Source organism: Nesoenas mayeri (assembly GCF_963082525.1).
Source record: "Nesoenas mayeri genome assembly, chromosome: 14".
NCBI classification, from domain to species: Eukaryota; Metazoa; Chordata; class Aves; order Columbiformes; family Columbidae; genus Nesoenas; species Nesoenas mayeri.
In genome coordinates this window covers 8,045,445-8,065,825 of record NC_137556.1, presented here as the reverse complement: position 1 = coordinate 8,065,825, position 20,381 = coordinate 8,045,445, and the positions used below count along the sequence as shown (strand labels likewise).

Genomic DNA, 20,381 nt, shown 5'->3' with positions numbered 1-20,381 from the left:
TTTTAATTGCATTTTAACTTCATTGTACACTCTTCAAACAGAAATACCACTTGCAAGACATTCAGTTCCCTTACTTTGTTGCACTGTACATGTTGTGCAAATAAGAGCTGGGGTGGCATACAAAACAAAATGTTGCTCTTGCTTTTCAAATATTTAGTTGAAAGAAGCAGAATTTTAGAACGTCGTTGGGAATTTGCAGCCACAGAAGAGCTTTGCAAAAGACTGATTAAATACAAAACACAGATACAAAGAGGGGAGGGGAAGCTGGAAAGGAAGAGGGACAACAAAGTTCCAGTTTGAGGCCGAAGTAACAACAAAAAAAACCCCCTGACAACTGTACACAAGTGTCAGCACGCTCAGTACTTACATTCTGAGCATTACCCATGCTACAGATAAGTAATGTACTATAAAAATAACTTAAAAAAGCTATACAACTGTAGTTATAAATACTATATTTTTAAAACTAGTTAAGTAGTGTAGGCTAAAAAAATGTTCACAGTTACTCTGAAGAGAGCTGTACATATATATATATTGCACAGTAGAAAAGTTCATTCAGTATACCATGTGTAAACAATTTTTATCTTCTTTGGCAACTTCAGGACTTACAAGAGTATTTGCTGTGAGCAAAAGCACTTGGGTACAAGGCACATCAAGAGCTTTTAAAGCTGAAAGATAAATCCTTCTGACACTTTCCAGTTAGCACTGTCATTCTCTTTAGAAAAACGTGTACCTATCAGTTCAGAACAACACATTTCTACAAGTGTAACTCAGACATCTGGTGACAAAAACATCAGCTGTTCTTGGATCTTATTCTACAGTAACAGATTTGGCCAAATTTCTTGGAAAGTCCACCTAGAATGAAGAGACAGACTTTCAGTATTTGACAGAGCAAAACACACATTCTGCATTTGACAGTTCATTTAGTGTGCTTTTTTCAGACTTCCTAATGAGTTCTGCTTTATTCTAGACACATTAACACACACAAGAGACTACAGATCTGCAGATAATGACTCACTGTTGAATTCATCCTTGCTTCCAAACTCTCCCAAGAAATACATATTTGTTTTGCACAGAGTGATTTTCCAAAGCAGTCATCACTACCAACTGACACACCTCGCTAGCATCAACAACCTAAGCTGGATAAAGCACTTAACTATTTTACATTTAAGTGCAATATCACATTTTAAGATCTAGTTATCTGAAAAAGTCCTATTTTCCCTCAAACCAAGCAAATTATCTTTATAATTTTTTTAGAAGGATACAAATTTAAGAAGTATAAAGCTAAAGAATCATCACTGAAATGCTGCCTCTACTACCACAGTCGCTGTAGGCCGCACTACCACAGTTCTTTGTTAGATGTGCCATATAACTGGGTGTCTCACTGTACACTGGTCGGAGGAAGTTCAAAACCGCACTAACTAGAGTGCTAAACATAGAAAGCACTTACGTCGTATCCTCTGAGAACAGCCAGGTGGAACGAAAGCAACTGGAGAGGAATAACACTCAAGACTCCTTGAAGGCAGTCAACTGTATGAGGCAGCTCGATGGTTTTATAGGCAAATTTTGAGCTTTCTGTGTCTTCTTTGGAACACAGAATGATTGGACGACCCTGAAAGTAAAATTTTGCAGCGTTAAGCTGGCTTAGAACTGCTTCAAAATATTGGTCCAGAGTGTGACTGTAGTATGTCTGAAGACACGTAGCTAACAAATACAACTGCCAGTCTTGCATAATGACTTTTGTCATCCACTGGTTTGTGAGACTCGAATGTTTTCAACTTTCTGGAGTTTCAAAGTTATTCCATTTGCTTCAAAACAAACAAAAAAAGCCAAACAAACCACCCCCCCCCCCCCTAGTCAGTTTGCACTGCTGGTGTTAACCTTTAATGGCAACCTACAATGCAGATATAGCATCTTATTTATAACTTAATAATTAGGAAAAATATCACAAATGCATCATTTTTTCTGAGGTACAGTCAGCAGCAATACAACACGAACAATCTCTTTCCCTATGACATTGCATTAGCTCAACAGCTTACCTGTCGAGCAGTGACCTGTTGCAGGGCATTCTGGCACTTGGTGAAACAAGGATCCTTCATTATCACCATGATTACAGGCATTTGTTTATCTATTAGGGCTAGCGGCCCATGTTTCAGCTCACCAGCCAGGATACCTTCAGAATGCATATAGGTGATTTCTTTTATTTTCTAAAACCAACAAAAAGACAAACCACCCAACATGAAGTTACCAGTAAATGGGATGAGAAATAAAAGCCAGAAGAAGCAAAACAGCAAGGCTGCATATCTGACACTTAAATACAGACACACAGTATCAAGATGGTGTTTTCAAAGATGAGTTAACAGTGAAAACAGCCAAGCTTGTCTGCTGGGATTTCCAGCAGGCTGCTGGTGCAAGGAGAGCTTGCCCGTGCACCTGCATTTGAAGATAAAGAAATGGAGTAATCAACAGGAATTTTAAGAACCAAAGACCCAGCACAAGCTTGGCTAATTCAGTCTACTTTTAACATTTCAGACTTGTGTGAGAGATTGCTATGGGTCCATTCCAACAGAATGTTCATAATGTAATTTATGCATTCCCTGCACCAGCATCTCATTTGAACACCAGTACATTGTGTTTTTCTGATATTTTCAAAAGGGTCAGCATTTTAAATGGTTTGTTTCTTGTCTTTTTTTTTAATAGACTCATTAAAAACTGCATTTATGTGTGAAAGAAACAAGAAACCAGTATTGTATCTACGTTCACCTTATGTATTTGTTCAATCCAACGGAACTAAATGCTCTTAGTTATAGATAGCAGTTTCACTACAGCAGAATTTAATTGTAATGAAGTGTTAGAAATAAACTGTGTTGCAGAAGCTACAAAAGCTCATTTGAAATAACATCCAACAATATTAAGAAGTTCCTACCAGAGCTCCTTCCAGACAAGTGGCATAATTATATCCACGACCCATAACCAGCAGTGATCTTTGTTTGTACAGTTCAAGAGCCAAATCATGTATCTTCTCATCCAAGGACAAGACTTCTTTAATCATCTCTGTTGCAGAACATAAAAAGCACATATAGAAATCCTCCCTTTTTTAATTGGAAAAAAATAGTTTGCTTGTAGTAAGATGTTCCAATGAGCTATTAGAACAAATATGCTTAACGTAATTCAACCATTAACTTTGCACCTTTGCCTGCGGTTTAAGGAGGCTTTTCTCCAGTCGTATTTACAGTAAGAAATTTAAAGCAACTATCGGTTTAACCAGTGCTCATACCAGTGTTCATGTCATGAACGCCTGTTTTAAAGTCACCTTGAATTAGTTTCCTTTTGTCTACCCTGATTTAAAGTGAAATGCTTTAACAATTTCAAATAATCAATTTAGGAGATCAAGTAATACTGCTGATACAAAACTACCTTATTGTAATGAGAAAACTGAACCCATGAAAATTCTGATCTTCCTGCCAAGTTTCTTGGAAGGGTACTTGTAAAATTGTCAAATAGTGCAGAAACTAAAAGTCCACTTTTCTAGTATTGCCCACCTTTCAGGAGGAGGGGGAGAGTGAAACTTAAGAAAGAAACATCCCGAAGTAGTATTTTACATTGCCCATTAAACAACATCCCCTATCCCTCCTCAATCCCAAAATATCAAAATACCTGGCAGTGACTTTAGTCCACTAATGATTTCTTGTCTCCTTTTCTGCAGTGAAATCCTATCTTCAGACATCATTAGGCCAAACATTACAAGAGAGACGAATTGGCTCGTATAAGCCTGCAGACAAAACAAACCATTCAGCAGCTAGGTCTGCAGAGAGTGAGTATGATCTCAGTTTGAAGTGCTACCATTAAAAGTTTAATTGGATTCCACAGGGGTGATGTATGAAAGTCAAACACTGAGCAGCAATTACCTTTGTGCTTGCCACACCTATCTCGGGTCCTGCATTGATATGTACCCCGCAGTCCGTCTCCCTGGATATTGAGCTTCCGACTGTGTTTGTGATGCCAACTGTTAGAGCACGACGTTCTTTACAATACCTCAAGGCCATAAGCGTATCCGCAGTTTCACCTGGAAAACATTTACATTTGCCTTTTGGCTGACAGAGAATAATAATAATGATTCCTGAAAAGCATGAAAATTCTACACAAGTGTGTTCTAAATAACTGCACTCACACAATGCAAAATGCAACTGAAAACAATATTTCAGCACTCACCCACTATCTATAAATTTGAATCAAGTCGGAAAAATTTTTATTCAAGACAAACCTGGCCCATTAACCATCATCTTCCTTTGAAACATGCAACAAGTAATAAATAATTGGATTTTGTACTTCTCTACAGTTTTCACTCCACTGAAGAGAAGCAGTAAGAGCAGCTCACCTGACTGACTTATAAAAAAGCACACGTCATCTCTGAATACAGGTGTGTTTCTATCCAGGAAGTCACTAGCAAGTTCCACCATCACTGGTAATTCAGTTAATTCTTCCAATACTTGTCGAGTCTGTATTCAAGCAGCACACAATATTTATTAATATTGCCACCCATAAAAGTCTTGACATCTTAAGAATGAGTGATAATCTAAACAGATTCTTATTACAAAAGTTGATAATTACAGCTCACTTAGAGCTTCAAAAAACGAGGTGAAAGAAGTTAATTTCTAGCATAGCAGGTAACACCACTGGAGCATTAATAAGGAATGTGGCACCAAGGAAAGCTAAGTAAAAGGGTGAGATGGCTCAATGAAAGGCAAAGTTTAAGATATAGAATAAAAAGCAGATGAAGAGCTGTTGTCTAAAACCCCAGCAACTAGAAGCATTTCAGCTAAGGCTGAACATACAGCTACTGCAGCGTGGTAACTGGTGCCACAGCCAATAATGATCAGTCTTCGGCATCTTCTGATTTCTTTCAAATGATCCTTCAGGCCCCCCAGCAGAACTGTGAACAAACAAACAAGCATATCAACGGAATATGTTGTTTTCTAGTTAATACATGCAAAATTTGCAGGCTTAGTGCAACCTGAATGCCTGTTCTGAGTTACCTGTGCTGCTCTCAAAATTCACCCTGCCCCTCATCGTATTGACAACTGATTCTGGTTGCTCAAAAATTTCCTTTTGCATGAATGCACTGAAGTTACCTGTTGAGAAAAACATTACACGGTAATACTTAGGTACACAGTTTGCAATTTAAAGCCTATTATAGTTACAAAGAGATGACTTTTAAGATGACCTGTGGTAGCATGCTAATTTGACCTTGTTAGCTTAAGCTTAGGAGTAGGTGAGAAGAAAGAAGGGACTGGTAGTTCTCTTTATTAGGTTGGTTTCATTTCCCAACACTGACAAAGTAACTGAACCCCTTTTAAAATAAACTTATCTGTTCCACTTCAGTTTTTAGTTTACAAAGTTTGCCAACAACTACAACAACACGTTAACATGGAGTATCTAGGACCTTCCCAAGGCTAGAAGTGGGCAGGGTCCCATACTACCTGTCTTCACTTGGTCTTAAAGCTTTGAATTGCCAGCTCACAGTACAAATAATATCAGCTCATTTTCACAACAAATTGGCAGTTTTCTGCCTTATCTACTACAAAAACATTCAGTAATTATTTATCTTTAGTGATACCGATTTACGGATGTTTCAACCCACCCTTCATGATTTGCTGCAATTCCATCTGCAAGGTTTGGATGGCCCGGGAAGGATCATCACTAGCTGAACGCTCGAGACGGTGTATTGAAAGCTTCCCATCAGTTACTGCTGCAATGTCATCATCTTCTAAAAAAATCACTCTGTTGGTGTGCTCAATGATAGCACTACAGTAAAAACAGAAGCAAGACAAACCTGACACGTCAGTCGGAGCTGGTAGCAGCACTCTCCAAAGCGATCAACTACCCCACATCACACTTCCAGCCCCCCTATTATCTTCCTTTTGGATATAACTAGATAGAGCCATCTTAAAGGATATGGCTCCATCTGCTGCTCCTCCTGCACTCTCACAGGAACCACAGCATCTCACAACAGCAAGCTCCTGCTGATTGGATCTTGCCTTCCAGGGTCTCTGCTGGACCCCTAAGGTCAGGATCTTGCTTCTGAGAGAGACAAACGTGTACCTGATGTCCAGGTCACTGCTAAGTTTGGAACACCACCACTATTTCCTCCTCTGATAGCTGGATTAAAATGCCCAAATCCAGACTAACCTATATTCTGCCCAAATACTCAGCTGATAGTGTCTATTTGTATGGAACTTACATTCCTACACTGGATTTATTTTACATAGAGATCCGCAATTGACAGATATTTACAGTTCGAATGCTGATGTCAAGCCTTTAGAGTTTTCAAGTACCTGAGCCTGTAGGTTTTATTAAATTACCTGGATTGGAAGCTGTCCTATCAGAAGACAATTGTACAGCAGCAAGACAGAATAAGATTTCCAGAGCTATCTCACTTCTAAGTAAAACAATATTTTGAGAAGCATTTAAGTACTCTTACTACCTTGCATCCGAAGCAAAGAAAAATTCTACTGCCTTATCCCCAACAGCATGAAGACAGGTAGAGCTGTCCAGTCGTTTCACTCGGGAATTGCATATGTTCTTCACATTCTCAATGTTGCCTATTAAAGAAATGAGACACTTTAAAAGCAAAAGCAGGTCTGTTCCAGTTAGAGATTATAGACTATACAGGTTCAAGGTATCACGATCATGCAAGTATTTTGGGGAATGGGAATTTTACAAGAACTATGCATTCAGTAGTATAAAAATAAAATATCCTCAACTAAGAAGTTATTTGGGGCACCAGCTAGTAGTTTGATAGTACAAAGACCAATTAACCTAATTTCTAATTATAAAGTAAAAATAATTTTAGCTCTTAAAAATAACGTAATAGGATTTATCAACTTACATGTTCCATATAAAACAGGAATCTGTTCAGTGGAGAGCTTGTACTTGCTTCTAACCCCAATGAGCAATGGACTTCCTCTCCTACAAAGAGAAAACACACAAGTTTATAAAGAGAAAGTTGCATACAAAGAAATCAAAGGACATCTGTGAAGTTGAAAGGCAATATCCCATCTAGCTTCCCAAATAGGAAGATCCTTCTCAACCCTGATCCTAAAGCCGTTAAATGGCAGGAGCTATATAAACTTTGTTTGTTTCTGTAAGATTCACAAAATATTATTATGTGAATGAGCATCATACGCCTTGATGATTCTTTCCCCATGAACTACATCCAGGTAGAGGAAAATGTATATGAAGTAGTTGTTTCCCTTCCACTAATTTCAAAACAGCTTAATACAGGCATCACTTTGAATACTGTTTTTAAACAAAGCTTACTCTGCCTCTAAAGTGAGCCAGCAATAAGCTCTGTCACTCTTCACTATTCAAACACTGTTCCACCTTTTAGCCTTCTAAACTCAGAAATGTTAACTGCATCTCTGAAACTGTAGAATACTAAGATAATTTTTTAATTATATGTATCACGTGCCACATTGAAGAACTTCATAAAAAAAACCAAAACAAAACCAAAAAAACACAAACCAACAAACTCACAGGAATAAAAGAGTAATTTACCCTCCAACACCTCAGATTACAAATTTAGCTTCTCTTAATCCCTTCACTCCTAAAAATCCAAACCTGAGCCACATATAGAATAGTTCACTTCAGAAGATGTTCTCCAGTTAGAGAGGTACAGTTGGCTTTTTCACAATTTTAATATAGCCCTATTTTAGGCCCCAGAAGCAATGGGCTTTTTGATGGTAGTATAAAACAGTCTTTATTCCCAAAGCTACTTCACTTGCTACTTTAATATCTTTACATTTCCTGAAAGTTGTTTTCCAAGTCATAAATAAAAGTAGAACTTATACAGAAAACTCTCATAGATGCTATGACAGCTATAGAACACTATTTGTATAACCTATTAGTATGATGGCTTTTTAGTGAACCTGAACATACTTCTCTGTCTTTATTCAATGTGAAGTAAAATTGAACCCTTTCCCTCCCATTTTACATACAGAAAAACTATTAGCACACTCTTAATACAATTTTAGAAACAGAAGATACACTGAGCTTTTTTTATAGACGCACTGTAACAGGAAAAAGGACAGACTATGGGAATAAGTTTGTCAGTGGTACTTTCTTCTGAGTGTGTAATTTGGATGATCTCCAACCAGAAGTGTATTTGCACAACACAAGAAAACATCACCTGATTACTTTTCACTACTGTCTTTGCATCCTCAAAAAGTGAGTAGTCACAGCTAATTTATTAAGAAAAAAAACACAAGTAAGAGATTACAGAGAATCAACACAAGCCTCTGGAAATTCTGTGACTTGCAGTCAGCACATCTCAAATTAAGTTATATTTAATAGTCAGTTGAAACGCTCAGCAGAGTTTTGCTGCACTTCACAAGGATTCCACTAGTGCATCTACCTACCTTCTGAGTTCTGGTTAAGTAAGCACTTTAAACATCAGTATTTGGGTCTTTAAGAGATGCTAGTACTATTTTTAATGTAAAAAAAGAGCATGAATTATGTGTAAAGCGGACTTCTACTAACCTGGTAGCAACAGCTTCACCCGGGTAATGGATGCTCTTGAAAACCAATGCAAAAGCACCTTCCTGGAAACCATGCAAACAGAAGAGAGGAAGAAAATGCCTAAACAACTTATCTCAATTAGTTGCATCTCATTAAACTGGGGCCCCTCTTCCTGAGGAGGCTGTGAAGGAAAGCTCTTTACTGCTATCAGGAATCTCTCCCTGGAGGGCAGACCTTTAAAGGAATTGGTCAGAGCAGAACAAGCCAACATGCACTTAACAGTACAAGGGCTGAAGGCTGAGGAGTGCCTCTTTACAAATAAAACCAATATCTTCTAATGCGTGGTTACAAAAATCTCTGAGATATTACGGGTAATCAACATGAAAACTGTTAGGCGTTTACTTTTAGAAAGACTTTTAATAAGAATGTGCATGTAGCTGCATTTCATCGTGCATTTTTAGCTAAAATGTCAAAGTTGGTACTTCTAGTTTAAGCAGCAAATTCCCAATAATGTATTTAAAAAAAAAAAAAAAAAGGAAAGAAAAACAGAAAATCCACAACAGCAGAACAAAAACAGGAACACACAACCAACTACTCTATAGTATTAATGCAGTTTGCAAATTTGAGGAGTATTCCAAAAGCAGGAGCAAAAGCCCCCACCAACTTTGCAAAGAGAAAAGAGATGGTCACGTTCTCTCCTCTCACAGGACTCCAGGCTGAGGCTGCTCTGATCTGTCACCTGAAGTCACCCTTCCCCACAACTGGGTGCCAGCACCACTATTCCCTCTTGACCCACACAGGCCTCTATTGCATGTGCTTTCCAGCTCTGCTCTAAGGGAATCCCACAGAGCTGCTTTACAGGAGCAAGGGGAGGTGAGAAGAGTATAAGAAACTGCAGGAAGGGGAGGGAAAACATCTGCCCGGAGCCTGGGGAAGGAAACAAAGGGAGCTTTCTCCACGTTTGCAATGCAGCTATCGAAGTTTTTAAGCGTTGGTATACTAAGTAACAGTAGATTCCCACTTGACAGTTTGGAAACCAGCTACACCATGAATCAGTACAGCTTGTTGATCTCTTTCCAAATATGGGAGCCAAGGCACATTATTAGACAAACTTGAATCACAGCAGTGTTCTAACATGATCAGAATAGCCTTTAAGAACACACTGCCATTTATAAGAGATTTCAACTCCCAGAGGCTCCTACAATTTTAATTAAGCTGCTTTATTAAAAAAATGTGATAACTTCATTTAAACCACCAAACAAAACCTAAACCACCAAACAAAAAACATTGCAATTTAAAAGTTTATCATTGAAAAGCCTTGGAAGTTTCCAAAATTTTAATTTCTTGGTCTATTAAGCACTGTTTAGAGGCCAAAAGCATCATTGGCAGCACCTTCTCAGGACTCCCACAGAGTATCTGAATGCAGTATACTAAGGAACTCCACAAATAGCTTATACTGTAGTAGAGGAAAAAAAGGAGCTTCCCACTTACCAACTGTTGAATAACTCTTTCTACCAAGGCTGAAAAACTGGTGTCCTCACTCTCTCTGTTGTCATACATGTATTTGATCAATTTGGGGATTGTTTCTGTATCTGTTTCAGATTCAAATTCATAGCCTTTGCTCTCCTGAAATACCATACAGAAGAGTAAGAAGGCAAGAAACACTGAAGAGCTTTCCAGCTGCCTCCCACCAGAACTGCACAGTAAGACAGACTGCCTGGAACACAATGCTGGACTAGTGGATTCATAGCATTATCGACAAAATATAAAGACTTATCCTGTCACAGCTACTCTTTCTGAAATATTGTAATAAGACATGTAGTGAGACTTGCTTAGCATCTGTCAAGCAATAAGAGATAGGAGGGATTCCACTTCACATGCCCTCTCCAAGAAGCTGAGTGCAAATTGCTCTCTACTCATTAAGTACTTTGCATTTAGAATATATTGCACTTCATCAGCTCCTGTGTGTTACTATTAGGCAGACTTCTTCATGCTACTACTTTATAGATGATACCAAGACACTTGAATTCAGATTCCAACAAAGTCATGAAAGATCTGACAGTAGTTGGTGGGGCATTAACATTCTAGTTTTAGAATCAAGTTGCCATAGACTCACCAGAAACTTTCTCAGGTCCTTATAATTTGTGATGATTCCATTATGGATAACAACAAATTCTAAAATGAAAAAAAATATATATACACACACATCAGTAACAGAAAATTAAGATATTTAACTCAGAACACAAAATTAGAGGGAAAAAAGCTTAGAAGTACACTAGAAACTATCTGCTATAGCTTTCAGACCTACAGTTTATCATAACATGGACAACAGAAAGCAGAAGATTACAAATTCTGAAGGCATATGGAGATTGTTCCAAATCATCAAGACAGTTTTAACTGACACCCAGTAGAACATCACCAAGTCATCTCAAGTGAAAAACTATATGAAATCTCCCTTTTCCAGCCCAGATAATATTGATGCACTTACATTTTCAGTCTTACCTTTTAAAACAAGAATGTTGGCCTTTGACTAACTTGTATCAGTTTTCAGAAACCAGACCTCATTAATCTTTTACAGTTTTACTTTAGCCTCACAAGAGGCTATTTTATTGTTAGAGTGTCTAACCCACATAGAATAGCAACAGCTTAGCCCTAGTATAAAAGAACAGATATCACAACGCTCGTAAGAAGAGACTGCGTATGTACTATGTGGGTTCAACCATTTCAGATTCATCCAGTTCCAGAGATTACATACCATTCCTTTTATCTGATCTCTGAGGATGACTGTTTATTGCACTTGGTACTCCATGGGTCGCCCAGCGGGTATGAGCAATTCCAAAATGTGTTTCAAAATCTGCTTCTGAATCCAGGTCATCTTGTTCTATACACAAGAAACTCAGTTTACTGACTATTTAAAGTTGAGTCGCACACACACATAACTAGTAAAACACAACAAGAATTCTTACAGTTATCTTCTGGCTTTCTTTTAAACCATTTGCTTTCTTTACATTTACATTAAAGCTACTGTGGTTAAAACTTTGTTTGCCAAGACTTAAGCATTTTCAGCCAATACCAACAGTTAACGGAGCACATCACTACAAATCATAATGTAAACGTATTAAAACACAACTTCAGTTCTTCACAGATGGAAGCGCTGCATAAAGCAGATTGTGAAGACAGCCAGCTGCTTAAATCGTTGTAAATTCTGTCAGAGTCCATGTTTTGACATTTCAGCTACCAAGCACAAAAATCTTCCCAGTAAAGCACAAAGGAAGCCCAGGTGTTGAACAATGGAGCAATCAAAAGAAAGAGGAGCAGGCTGATACGTTCACAGCACTAGACCTAAAGATCAGCTTGCTTTTCAAGTGCAGATTTGGGGGGCACAAATAATTTAACTGCCATTGGATTATACCATGCAGTTACTTCTGGTACAAAATCATAACTGTAATTTCATGGTCTGACTTTCTGCTGAGATCAGATGATATCCGACTCGTAGACCAAAGTAAAGGGGTAATTTTAAAGGCACTTACTGTACAACTCTTCTTCCAGGGCCTTTACTTTTCCTCTTTTCTTAACCAGTTTGATGAACCTTTCTTTATCTTCATTATTATTTCCATCAATTGCCACTCCTACAATGCAGGACAGTCACAAGTGTTATTTAAAGCACGAAATTCACTGGATTAAAAAACGCTGAGAAAATCCATACAGTCAAGCACACACTAGTGAAACAATTATTTTAAAATTATCCTTCAAAGGGATGGGCTTGAAGTCTGTCGCTATGTCTCTGTATGCTCAAATCAAACCAGATAAAGTCTATATCCACTGCATAGATGAAAATACGCATGAGCCATCTCAAATTTTGCTCAAGGATAGACAGATATGTTTTGCCCAATGAAATCAGCCAACTCAAATTTAAAGACAAGGTTAATCTTCCTCATCCTTTAACTGGGACTCTCATGCACAAAAATGGCTGAGGCACAAACTACATGACCCTGTATGGAGGTCACCTTCCCCATGCCCTGTTTGCTTTGCTTAGGTGAACTAAGCTTCAACCACCATCTGATTAAAGAGCTAAACAGTCAAGTCCTGAGGGAAGAAACTCCAAGAATCAAGGTAATTAGTTCTGATATTTTAATCTGCAGGATAAAAAAAAAATCCAACAAGCAGAAGTTGAAAGTATCCAGAAAGTCACAGAAGTAGCTATTGGTTGCTAAAATGAATTTATTGCGTTAACGTACATACCTGCAGAGTCATATCCTCTGTATTCCAGCCTCTGTAATCCTTTTATCAGGGTTTCAAATATTTCCTTTCGAGTCCGAGGCACTCTGTAGTTTAGATAAGCAAAAATTCCTGTTCAAAGAGAAAAGAGGAAGGGGGTGAAAGAGAGGCAAAGATTTTTTGTTTGTTTGTTTGAGTTTGCATCCCTTCAAACTCATTTTAAAGGGTCTTAAAAAACAGTACCACAGTGAGGTCCTAGGGGGATCCAACCTCCTCTTTAGTACAATTCTTCCTACTGGATTTTTAAATAGAAAGAATTCAAATACAGTAAAGGAATCAGGACCCTTATTTTCACCACGCAACGCAGACGCTTTCCTGGCCAGTTTCACTCCCCTCATGTTACCTACCAAGAGTTAAACAGTTGAGAGAGCCTAAAAAAAATAAAATCTACCTTTCATGAAAACCGCAGATGAAAATGAGAACATTGTAATCTATTTCATATCCAGATCTAAACCCAGACATTCAAAGAAGGAATATATTCACCAGTACTAACACAAGGAGACTTTTGTAATCGAAGTCATGGCCTTAAATACCCACGGGTAGGTACGACGCACAGCATCTATTTCTGAAAAGCTCCAGCTTAATCCTGTATACAACAGTCACTTCAGCAGCAAGAAAATAGAGAAGAAAAATATAAAGAAAGGGTAGAAGTCAAAAGGATAGGACAACAAAGGAAAGAAAGAGAAGACAAAACCAGGGTCACCCAAAATCCATACGTTCCCCCTTTGCGCTGCCTGCCAAACCCAGCTGGAGACACCAGATCCCTCTGCTCGCCCATCAGGTCAGTGCTGGCACAGCCGCCGGGGCAGGGACGTGAACTCCCTCCTTGTCTGCTGGGCAAACAGAGCCCGCAAGAGTCTGCAGCCCTGACCCCCTGCTCCTCAACAGACCAGTCATCAACCAAGATCAACCAAGACATGGCTGTTTTAGCTTTGGGGATGGTTTCCCCCCACCCCAATTTGGTTGCTTTTTTTTTTTGAAGGCAATACTACAAAAGTGGTTTTTTTGAAATTAGAAAGAGTTTGGGTGTGCTGTTTTATCTTTAGAAAAGGTGTAATAAAAAGGTCACCTGCAAAGGAAAACACCACCATTCCTTTGCCTGCTGCTCTTGATAGGACTTCTGCATTTATAAGGATAGAATAGGCCTTTTTATTAAGTCTCATCATCTGTACCCCAATCAAACAGAAGCATCTAATTTCACTGTTTCAAGAGTTTCTCCAAGCAACAAGTCAGGACTGGAGACTTCAGTGAGCAAAAACCAGACTTAAGAGCTCAACAGATAAGCAGTTCAGACAAGCAAGTGTTTTAAATAAAGCCTTTGTTTGAAATTTAACACCCTCTTCCCCTTCAATTAAGGCTTTTGAACTGTAAATGGCTGTTGTGAAGAAGCAGTTTAATGATACACCAATAAATCTCCCTTATAAATATTGCTGCGAATCCAGTTACTCCACTGGTCTTAAGTCATTAATACTGTTGATTCAACAGTGAGACTAAAGAGACTATTACACTGTTCTCTGAATTTATCTTGGAAGGATTAAAGGGTGGAAAGCACTTTTTAGCTACACAAGTGAGATTTATGAGGAGCCCAGTCTAATTATTTCTAGAGTGTCCAACATTAATGGAGATATTAAGACAATAGTTACATTTAAAGAAGTATTTGGGAATTTGAACAGCTAAATACTGTTTTTCATGGACACTTTGTATATAACCTGAGGCATTATTTTTCAGTCACCTTAGACTGAGAGCTTCTTGATCATTTTTCCAGACAGATATTTACCGTTCTCTGGCACTAACCACGAACCTCAAGAGCAGCATTCTTCAATTTCTTCAATATAAATTTCTCAACATCATTCCAAAACATTGCTACACACCTCATTTCACATCCAGCTCTACTTTTTAGGCCAGATTTCACAATGTATTTAAGATGCATCAGCCTTGTATGTTCCATGTGGCATCTTTTACTACACAGAGCTCCAGGAAAAACCTTCCTTCGGGACCATCCTTACAATGCTACCAGTGTGCTGCAATTGTTAAAAAGATCCTTGTTTCCAGGGAACTCAAGCTGTGCTTCCACACACGTAAATTAGGAGGCGCAGAAGTCACCAGAGGCCATTTACAATGAAGGCAATAGCTGCGGCCTCACTTCTGAAGGAATATATTCTAAACTCTTTCAGTTAAAGGAAATAAATCTTACTCTCAGCACCACTTCTTTAGTAATCTTCTGTTTCATGATTTATCCACTTGCATATTTTCTTCACTACTCGGTCATCATTTTGGCTGGATTTAAAGCACATTGCTCAACCCCTGTAGAAACAAGTTTTGATAAAGACTTCTTGTAGCTTAATTCCATCTGGAAGCAACCCAATATGACTGAACCTTTGTTGAATCATACTTACGATAAGAGAGTTTTGTGATGCTCAAAGTTACTTTATAATGTCCTCCCCAAGCTATTAGATGCCAGTTCCAGAGCTTCCATCTCTCCTCCTCAATGAAGACTCAAATGTTCTCTAAGCTAATGCAATGTTGAAGTGATATGTATCAAGTAAGGTAATGTTTATCTGTCAGCACAACATCAGCAATGAAATACTTTCCTAAGTCATACATACAAACATCGAATCCAATGAAAGCATTAAAGAAGTGTTTTACTAGGGCATTGCTCTCTTGACCTTAATGCTAAATCTAGTTTATAATTTTCCATAATTACAGAGTTTGCATAGAGCTAGATCAGTCATGTATGGCTTACCTTTAGAATCACACACTCAGAAGGTTGTTAAATCACTGCTAAAGCCAACTTTAATCAGGTGCAGACACTGACAGCAAGGCTCTCCTTTTACATGCACATCAAGACTTTAGAGTTTCCCCTCCCCCTTCTAAGACTGCAAGCAGAGTGGCAAGAAGAGGAAAAGTTAATGGAGTACTTTTTGTGGGAAAAATCCACAAGAACTCTTGCAATTGCAAAACTTCCCCAAAATCAAGAAGGGGGCAGCCTATACTTGGAGTTTGAACAGAATTAATTATGTTTTTTAAATAAAAGGAAGCCTCTGTTGGGGTAAGCACATTGTTGATCACAGAAACTTAGCTTTGAGACAGTCCTGGTCTCAACTTCATATCCTGACAAAATTAATTTTGACTTAAAAATCATCAGTTTAAGATCACCTTATCCCAGTTTTAAACCTGCACACTTTTGCTATAGTGTCTTCTTACGTGTGTGTTAACATCTCAAATCTGTTTCCTAAAGGGCATGTTTATGGCAGTATTTAATGACCTATGTATTTTCAAAACAGAAAACAACGGGTTTAAATCTTCATGTGCTACCTAAAGCCAGGGAGAACATAACAGGACATAATTTCAACACTTAAACCTAGGAAGATATGCAAAAATAAAAACAAACAAAAAAGTAACTTAGAAACTGTTGGTTGTAACCTCAAGAACTCCTGCACTTCCTAGAGCAGATCAGCATAGCAAGGAATACATGAGACATCTTTCATGATGACAAATGTCACATAAAAGGTCTCCAAATGTTGATGGGAAGAACACTAGCATTGCTCCCCCTGCACTTCATGATCTGCTGCTCTCTTTGCCATTTCCTAATGAGTCAGTTGCTCCACCCCAATACCGTTTTACCAAACTCATTTAACAGTTAACACCCTCATTTCCCAATCAATACACAACCCAGATAAGCTAGATTTCTGATACTCCCATCACACGTCTCACTGCTCACTGCTTGCCACCAATGCCTTTGGTTTGCTTAGGCACTGAGCCAAGTCTCGCACCTGAAGGGGTTTTGTTTAGAAGACACGGAGTTTGTCACGTAGAAGCTCAAACGGTATCACCTCACGCTTCCATTCAAGTGAAAGAGGCTTCCTGGACTCCTTGCTCTTTCTGAGGATGTGGAGGCAGGGAAGATACCTCCCTCAGAAAGCCCATTTTTGGGAGCAGCAACTCAACTCACTTTCAGTCTGCATCTCACAAAAGAGGTTTTGTTCACGACAGCTAAGCAGTACAAGCACAAGTTCTTCTACTTCCAACAAAAGTATCCTTCCAGAGCTGAGCGGAGCCATCGGTGAAGGGACAGGTAAAGTTTCACTAAAACTTTCTCCATACCTAAAGTACATTGCATTAGCAGCTTCTGAACCCATGCTTTTATTTCAATCTGATCCAAAGCAATTGTATACGCGATGTGGGTATTATCTTCACCACCGCATCTTTATTAGATAAAGGTGAATAAACTCCCATCAGCTAAGAATTAAGCTCCTCCACAACCTTTGTTCGAAAACCACAAGCTTCCCATTGCCACAGCTGGGAAATGAGTCACAACTAATCCCTTGTCCTGGATTAGGAAAGACAGAGCCAAGGGCATCGAGAAGCGTGTCTATCAGCCCAAGCAGTGATGCACTGAGGCATCTGGACCCGGAGCAAAGGTTAACAGTGCAGCCCAGGCACCCCCGGGCAGGGAACGGGAGGTTTTCCCGTCAGCAGACCGAGGGACACGGCAGACACAGAGAGACGGGGCTGCGGGGACCGAAAGGCCCTCACCTTCCTTCAGTAGGAGAGGGCAGACGAGGAGCTTCACCTTTACCTGCCAGCACCGCAAGAGCCGGTCTTCCCCTTCCCACCCCCACAAAACAGGGTCCCGAAAACCCGCTGTGGGTGCAACAACGTCGAGTTTCCGCAGCCCCGGGACCCGCAGTCACCGCAGAGCAGCCCGGCACCCCCGAGCAGCCCTTGTCCCGCACCCCGGCAGAGGGGCGGCCGGACGCGGGCGCAGCCGCTTTGTCCGGGCACCCCGCTCCTACCAGCGAATGCCGCCACGGCCGGCGGTGAACCCAGCTCCGTCCCGACCAGAGGGACAAGGGCTGCGGCGGGGCCGGGCTGCCCATGGCCCCTGACGGGCGGCGGGGACACGCTGCCCCCGGCCCCGTCACTCACCGCACATGGTCGCGCCACACGGTCCGTCCCGCTGACAGGAAACGCTGCTCTCGCCCGACAGCCTCACGCAGCCACCGCCGCCTCCTCGGCTCTTATAGCGCGGCCGGCTCGGCCCCTGTCTCCCTGCTCATTGGCCGGAGAGCGGCTGCACGGCGGGGGCTGAGCCCGGCACGGAGGCGGCCCGGGGGCGGGGGGCAGCGGCGGTTCGCGCCCCGCTCCCGGCCCAGCGCACCCCGGCGGCCGCGCGCGCTTACCCGGCTCAACCCTTCCGGGGGCCGCCGAGAGCTGCGGGGTCCGGCGGGCTCCGCACACGGAGGCGAAGCGGCCGGGCACCCGCTCTCCGAACTTGGCGGGGGAAACCGGCCACCGTTGTCCAGCCTTTTCGGCCACAGGCATTCAGAAACCCGCGCTTAGCAGCCAGCTCCATCTGCACAGGCAGGACCGAGAGCACCTGCGTTTGTGCACAGGGCCAAAGGCAAGGGCCATGGCCTGAGGGAGGGCCTGTCCCGCAGTAGCAGACTAAACCGGTCAGTCTGTGTGGTCCGTTCCGTTTAATTTGGCAAGAAAGAAACTGCAAATGGGCTCCAGGAGCCTGCTCCAGCCCCTTCTTCCCGGCTGGGCTCTGTTTGGGGGTCAGACACCGTGAGGGGGGCCACAGGCCCTGGGCCAGGCGTCATCTGAGCACAAGAGTCCTGCAGACCTGAGCTTTTATCTTCTGCTGCAGAAACCTGTGATCTCTTATCTCAGAGAGCCTCCCCCGAGCAAAGCGAGTGCCTCGCAGTGTGCTTGGGACTGCGGGCATTCACAGAAGTAGCTTGAGTTGCAATTTGAGCATATTTTCCAAAATACGTAAAGTTTCATGACAATTCAGTCTGCTCAAAGTTTCTCCTTCCTTATTAAAAAGCCTCAAAATATTTCATACAGATGATCCTCGTTACCTCATACATAGTTACTGAAAGTCAAGCACAAGGCGTCTCATTTAAACTAGGAGTTAAGAGCTCACTTTTTCTTGCATTTCTTTTGTAAGTCATTTTTTATATAAAGCACTGGTTCCTTCAAATTTCATCACTTTTTGTCTTGATGGAGAGGTTGAATGAAGGATAATGATTGGAACATCATTATTCCAACCACACACAAAAAAACCCCCAAACATTTTGTGCTCCTTTAAGAAAGAGAAACTATGTCTCAATTTTAAGGCAAAAACCTAGATTTAAAATATTTTCAAGTAATAAAGAAAATGTTAAAAATTCTGCTTTAAATTAGTTTATAAGAAGGAATAAATTGTGTTTTCTACTGCCTGTGTGAAACAGCCATGCACACTGTGCTCTGTAAAGAACAATTTTGTTTTCCTTCCCCACACCCCCCAGAATAAGACCAAACAGACCCATGATCTGTCACCATTTAGTCCCAGCTCTGTCACTGCCTGCTGTGTGACATCAGGCATTTTGACACTTCATTCCAGTTTGTCTTATCTGTTTAGGTTGCTGCACTCCTGCTCTGAAGCAATCTCTGCTCTTGTTTCCTCCAGTCCAGTCCAAGCGAAGGGGGACATTCCTCATCTCAGCTATGCTCTTTAAGTAGCATTGCTATTTATGTGAAATTATACACTGTAAAGATAAACTTTTTATTTGTTTTCTCCCTGTGCAATATGAATTTTATGTGGTGCAGACAAAGGAAAAGAAGCACTTTTTTTTTTTTAACATCACTGCAACACTAATTGCCAAAGATCGCAAGTCAGAGCCCAAAATTTCACTCATGCAAGACATTTCATGTTTCCATGTGACATCCCCAGGGAAGAAAACTAAACAAAAATGAGATTCGACTGCAAGTATGAACTGCATTAGTTAGTGGTTAAACTGTTACTTTGATAACTTATCAGTCAACACTTCCCAGACTCATGTGCCTAAAGCCATTTAACTTTTTCATGAATTTTGGGAGTATATTGGAAAATACACTAATTTTATTTACTGGTTAGTTTGTTTGGCTCGAAGGAACAGATTTTACAGCACTCAGATGATCAAACTGATCCCATCTCACCTTAAAACTTGTTCAAGTCTAGAAACCAAAATACGTGAAAGTATCATCTACCATGTTCAACACAAGAAGGATATAGCAACTCTGCTGTACTCTGGAAAAGTGCTCTTCTCAGGAGACCATTAAAAAACCTCGAACAGATAGCACTTTTGACAAAAAGTTTGTAACTCAAAGGTTACCATTTTCATATTATAAGAGACGGGCATCTGAGAAGCAATGAGGAGATCAACTGATGCAGCTTCCCATGGAAGTCTGAACACAAACCTGAGTGATACTCTGGGGACCAGGAGTTTTTGCCCAGCTACTGCTTTCTTTTTTTCGTCTTCACACAAGTGATCAAAAATAGAACTAGGAGATAGTAGGGGACAGTATGGAGAATACCATGTCACTGTTTTAGCAAGGAGGTTGCCTGGGGAAGCATTAGGCAAAGGTGGGGAGCAATGAAAATCATTCAGGATATGGTTGGACAGAAGGGGAATTTGTGCTTAGGCTCTCTCTGAGCCTCATGCAGGTACTGGTTCTTACAGCATGGATGGCCTGTCCTGAAAAGCAGACAGCAGCATTTTAAGGACAGATATTTCAGTCTGCGTTTGCATATTCAGGAGGTTCAGATACATATCTCAATA

General features: G+C 40.5%; 1 protein-coding gene across 1 annotated transcript; it reads right to left on the bottom strand.

The window, feature by feature from the left end:
- Positions 1–807: 807 nt before the first annotated feature.
- On the bottom strand, positions 808–17,672 carry GFPT2 (glutamine-fructose-6-phosphate transaminase 2; the record flags this gene model as incomplete). The annotated part of the gene is made up of 19 exons (XM_080353325.1): positions 808–852; positions 1,448–1,609; positions 2,037–2,204; positions 2,924–3,051; positions 3,655–3,769; positions 3,906–4,063; positions 4,376–4,496; positions 4,833–4,930; positions 5,034–5,129; positions 5,639–5,802; positions 6,482–6,599; positions 6,887–6,966; positions 8,536–8,597; positions 10,006–10,140; positions 10,631–10,689; positions 11,270–11,395; positions 12,045–12,143; positions 12,757–12,864; positions 17,372–17,672. 19 exons carry the CDS (start codon positions 17,670–17,672, stop codon positions 808–810), a joined length of 2,343 nt encoding a protein of 780 aa, XP_080209451.1.
- Positions 17,673–20,381: the final 2,709 nt, after the last annotated feature.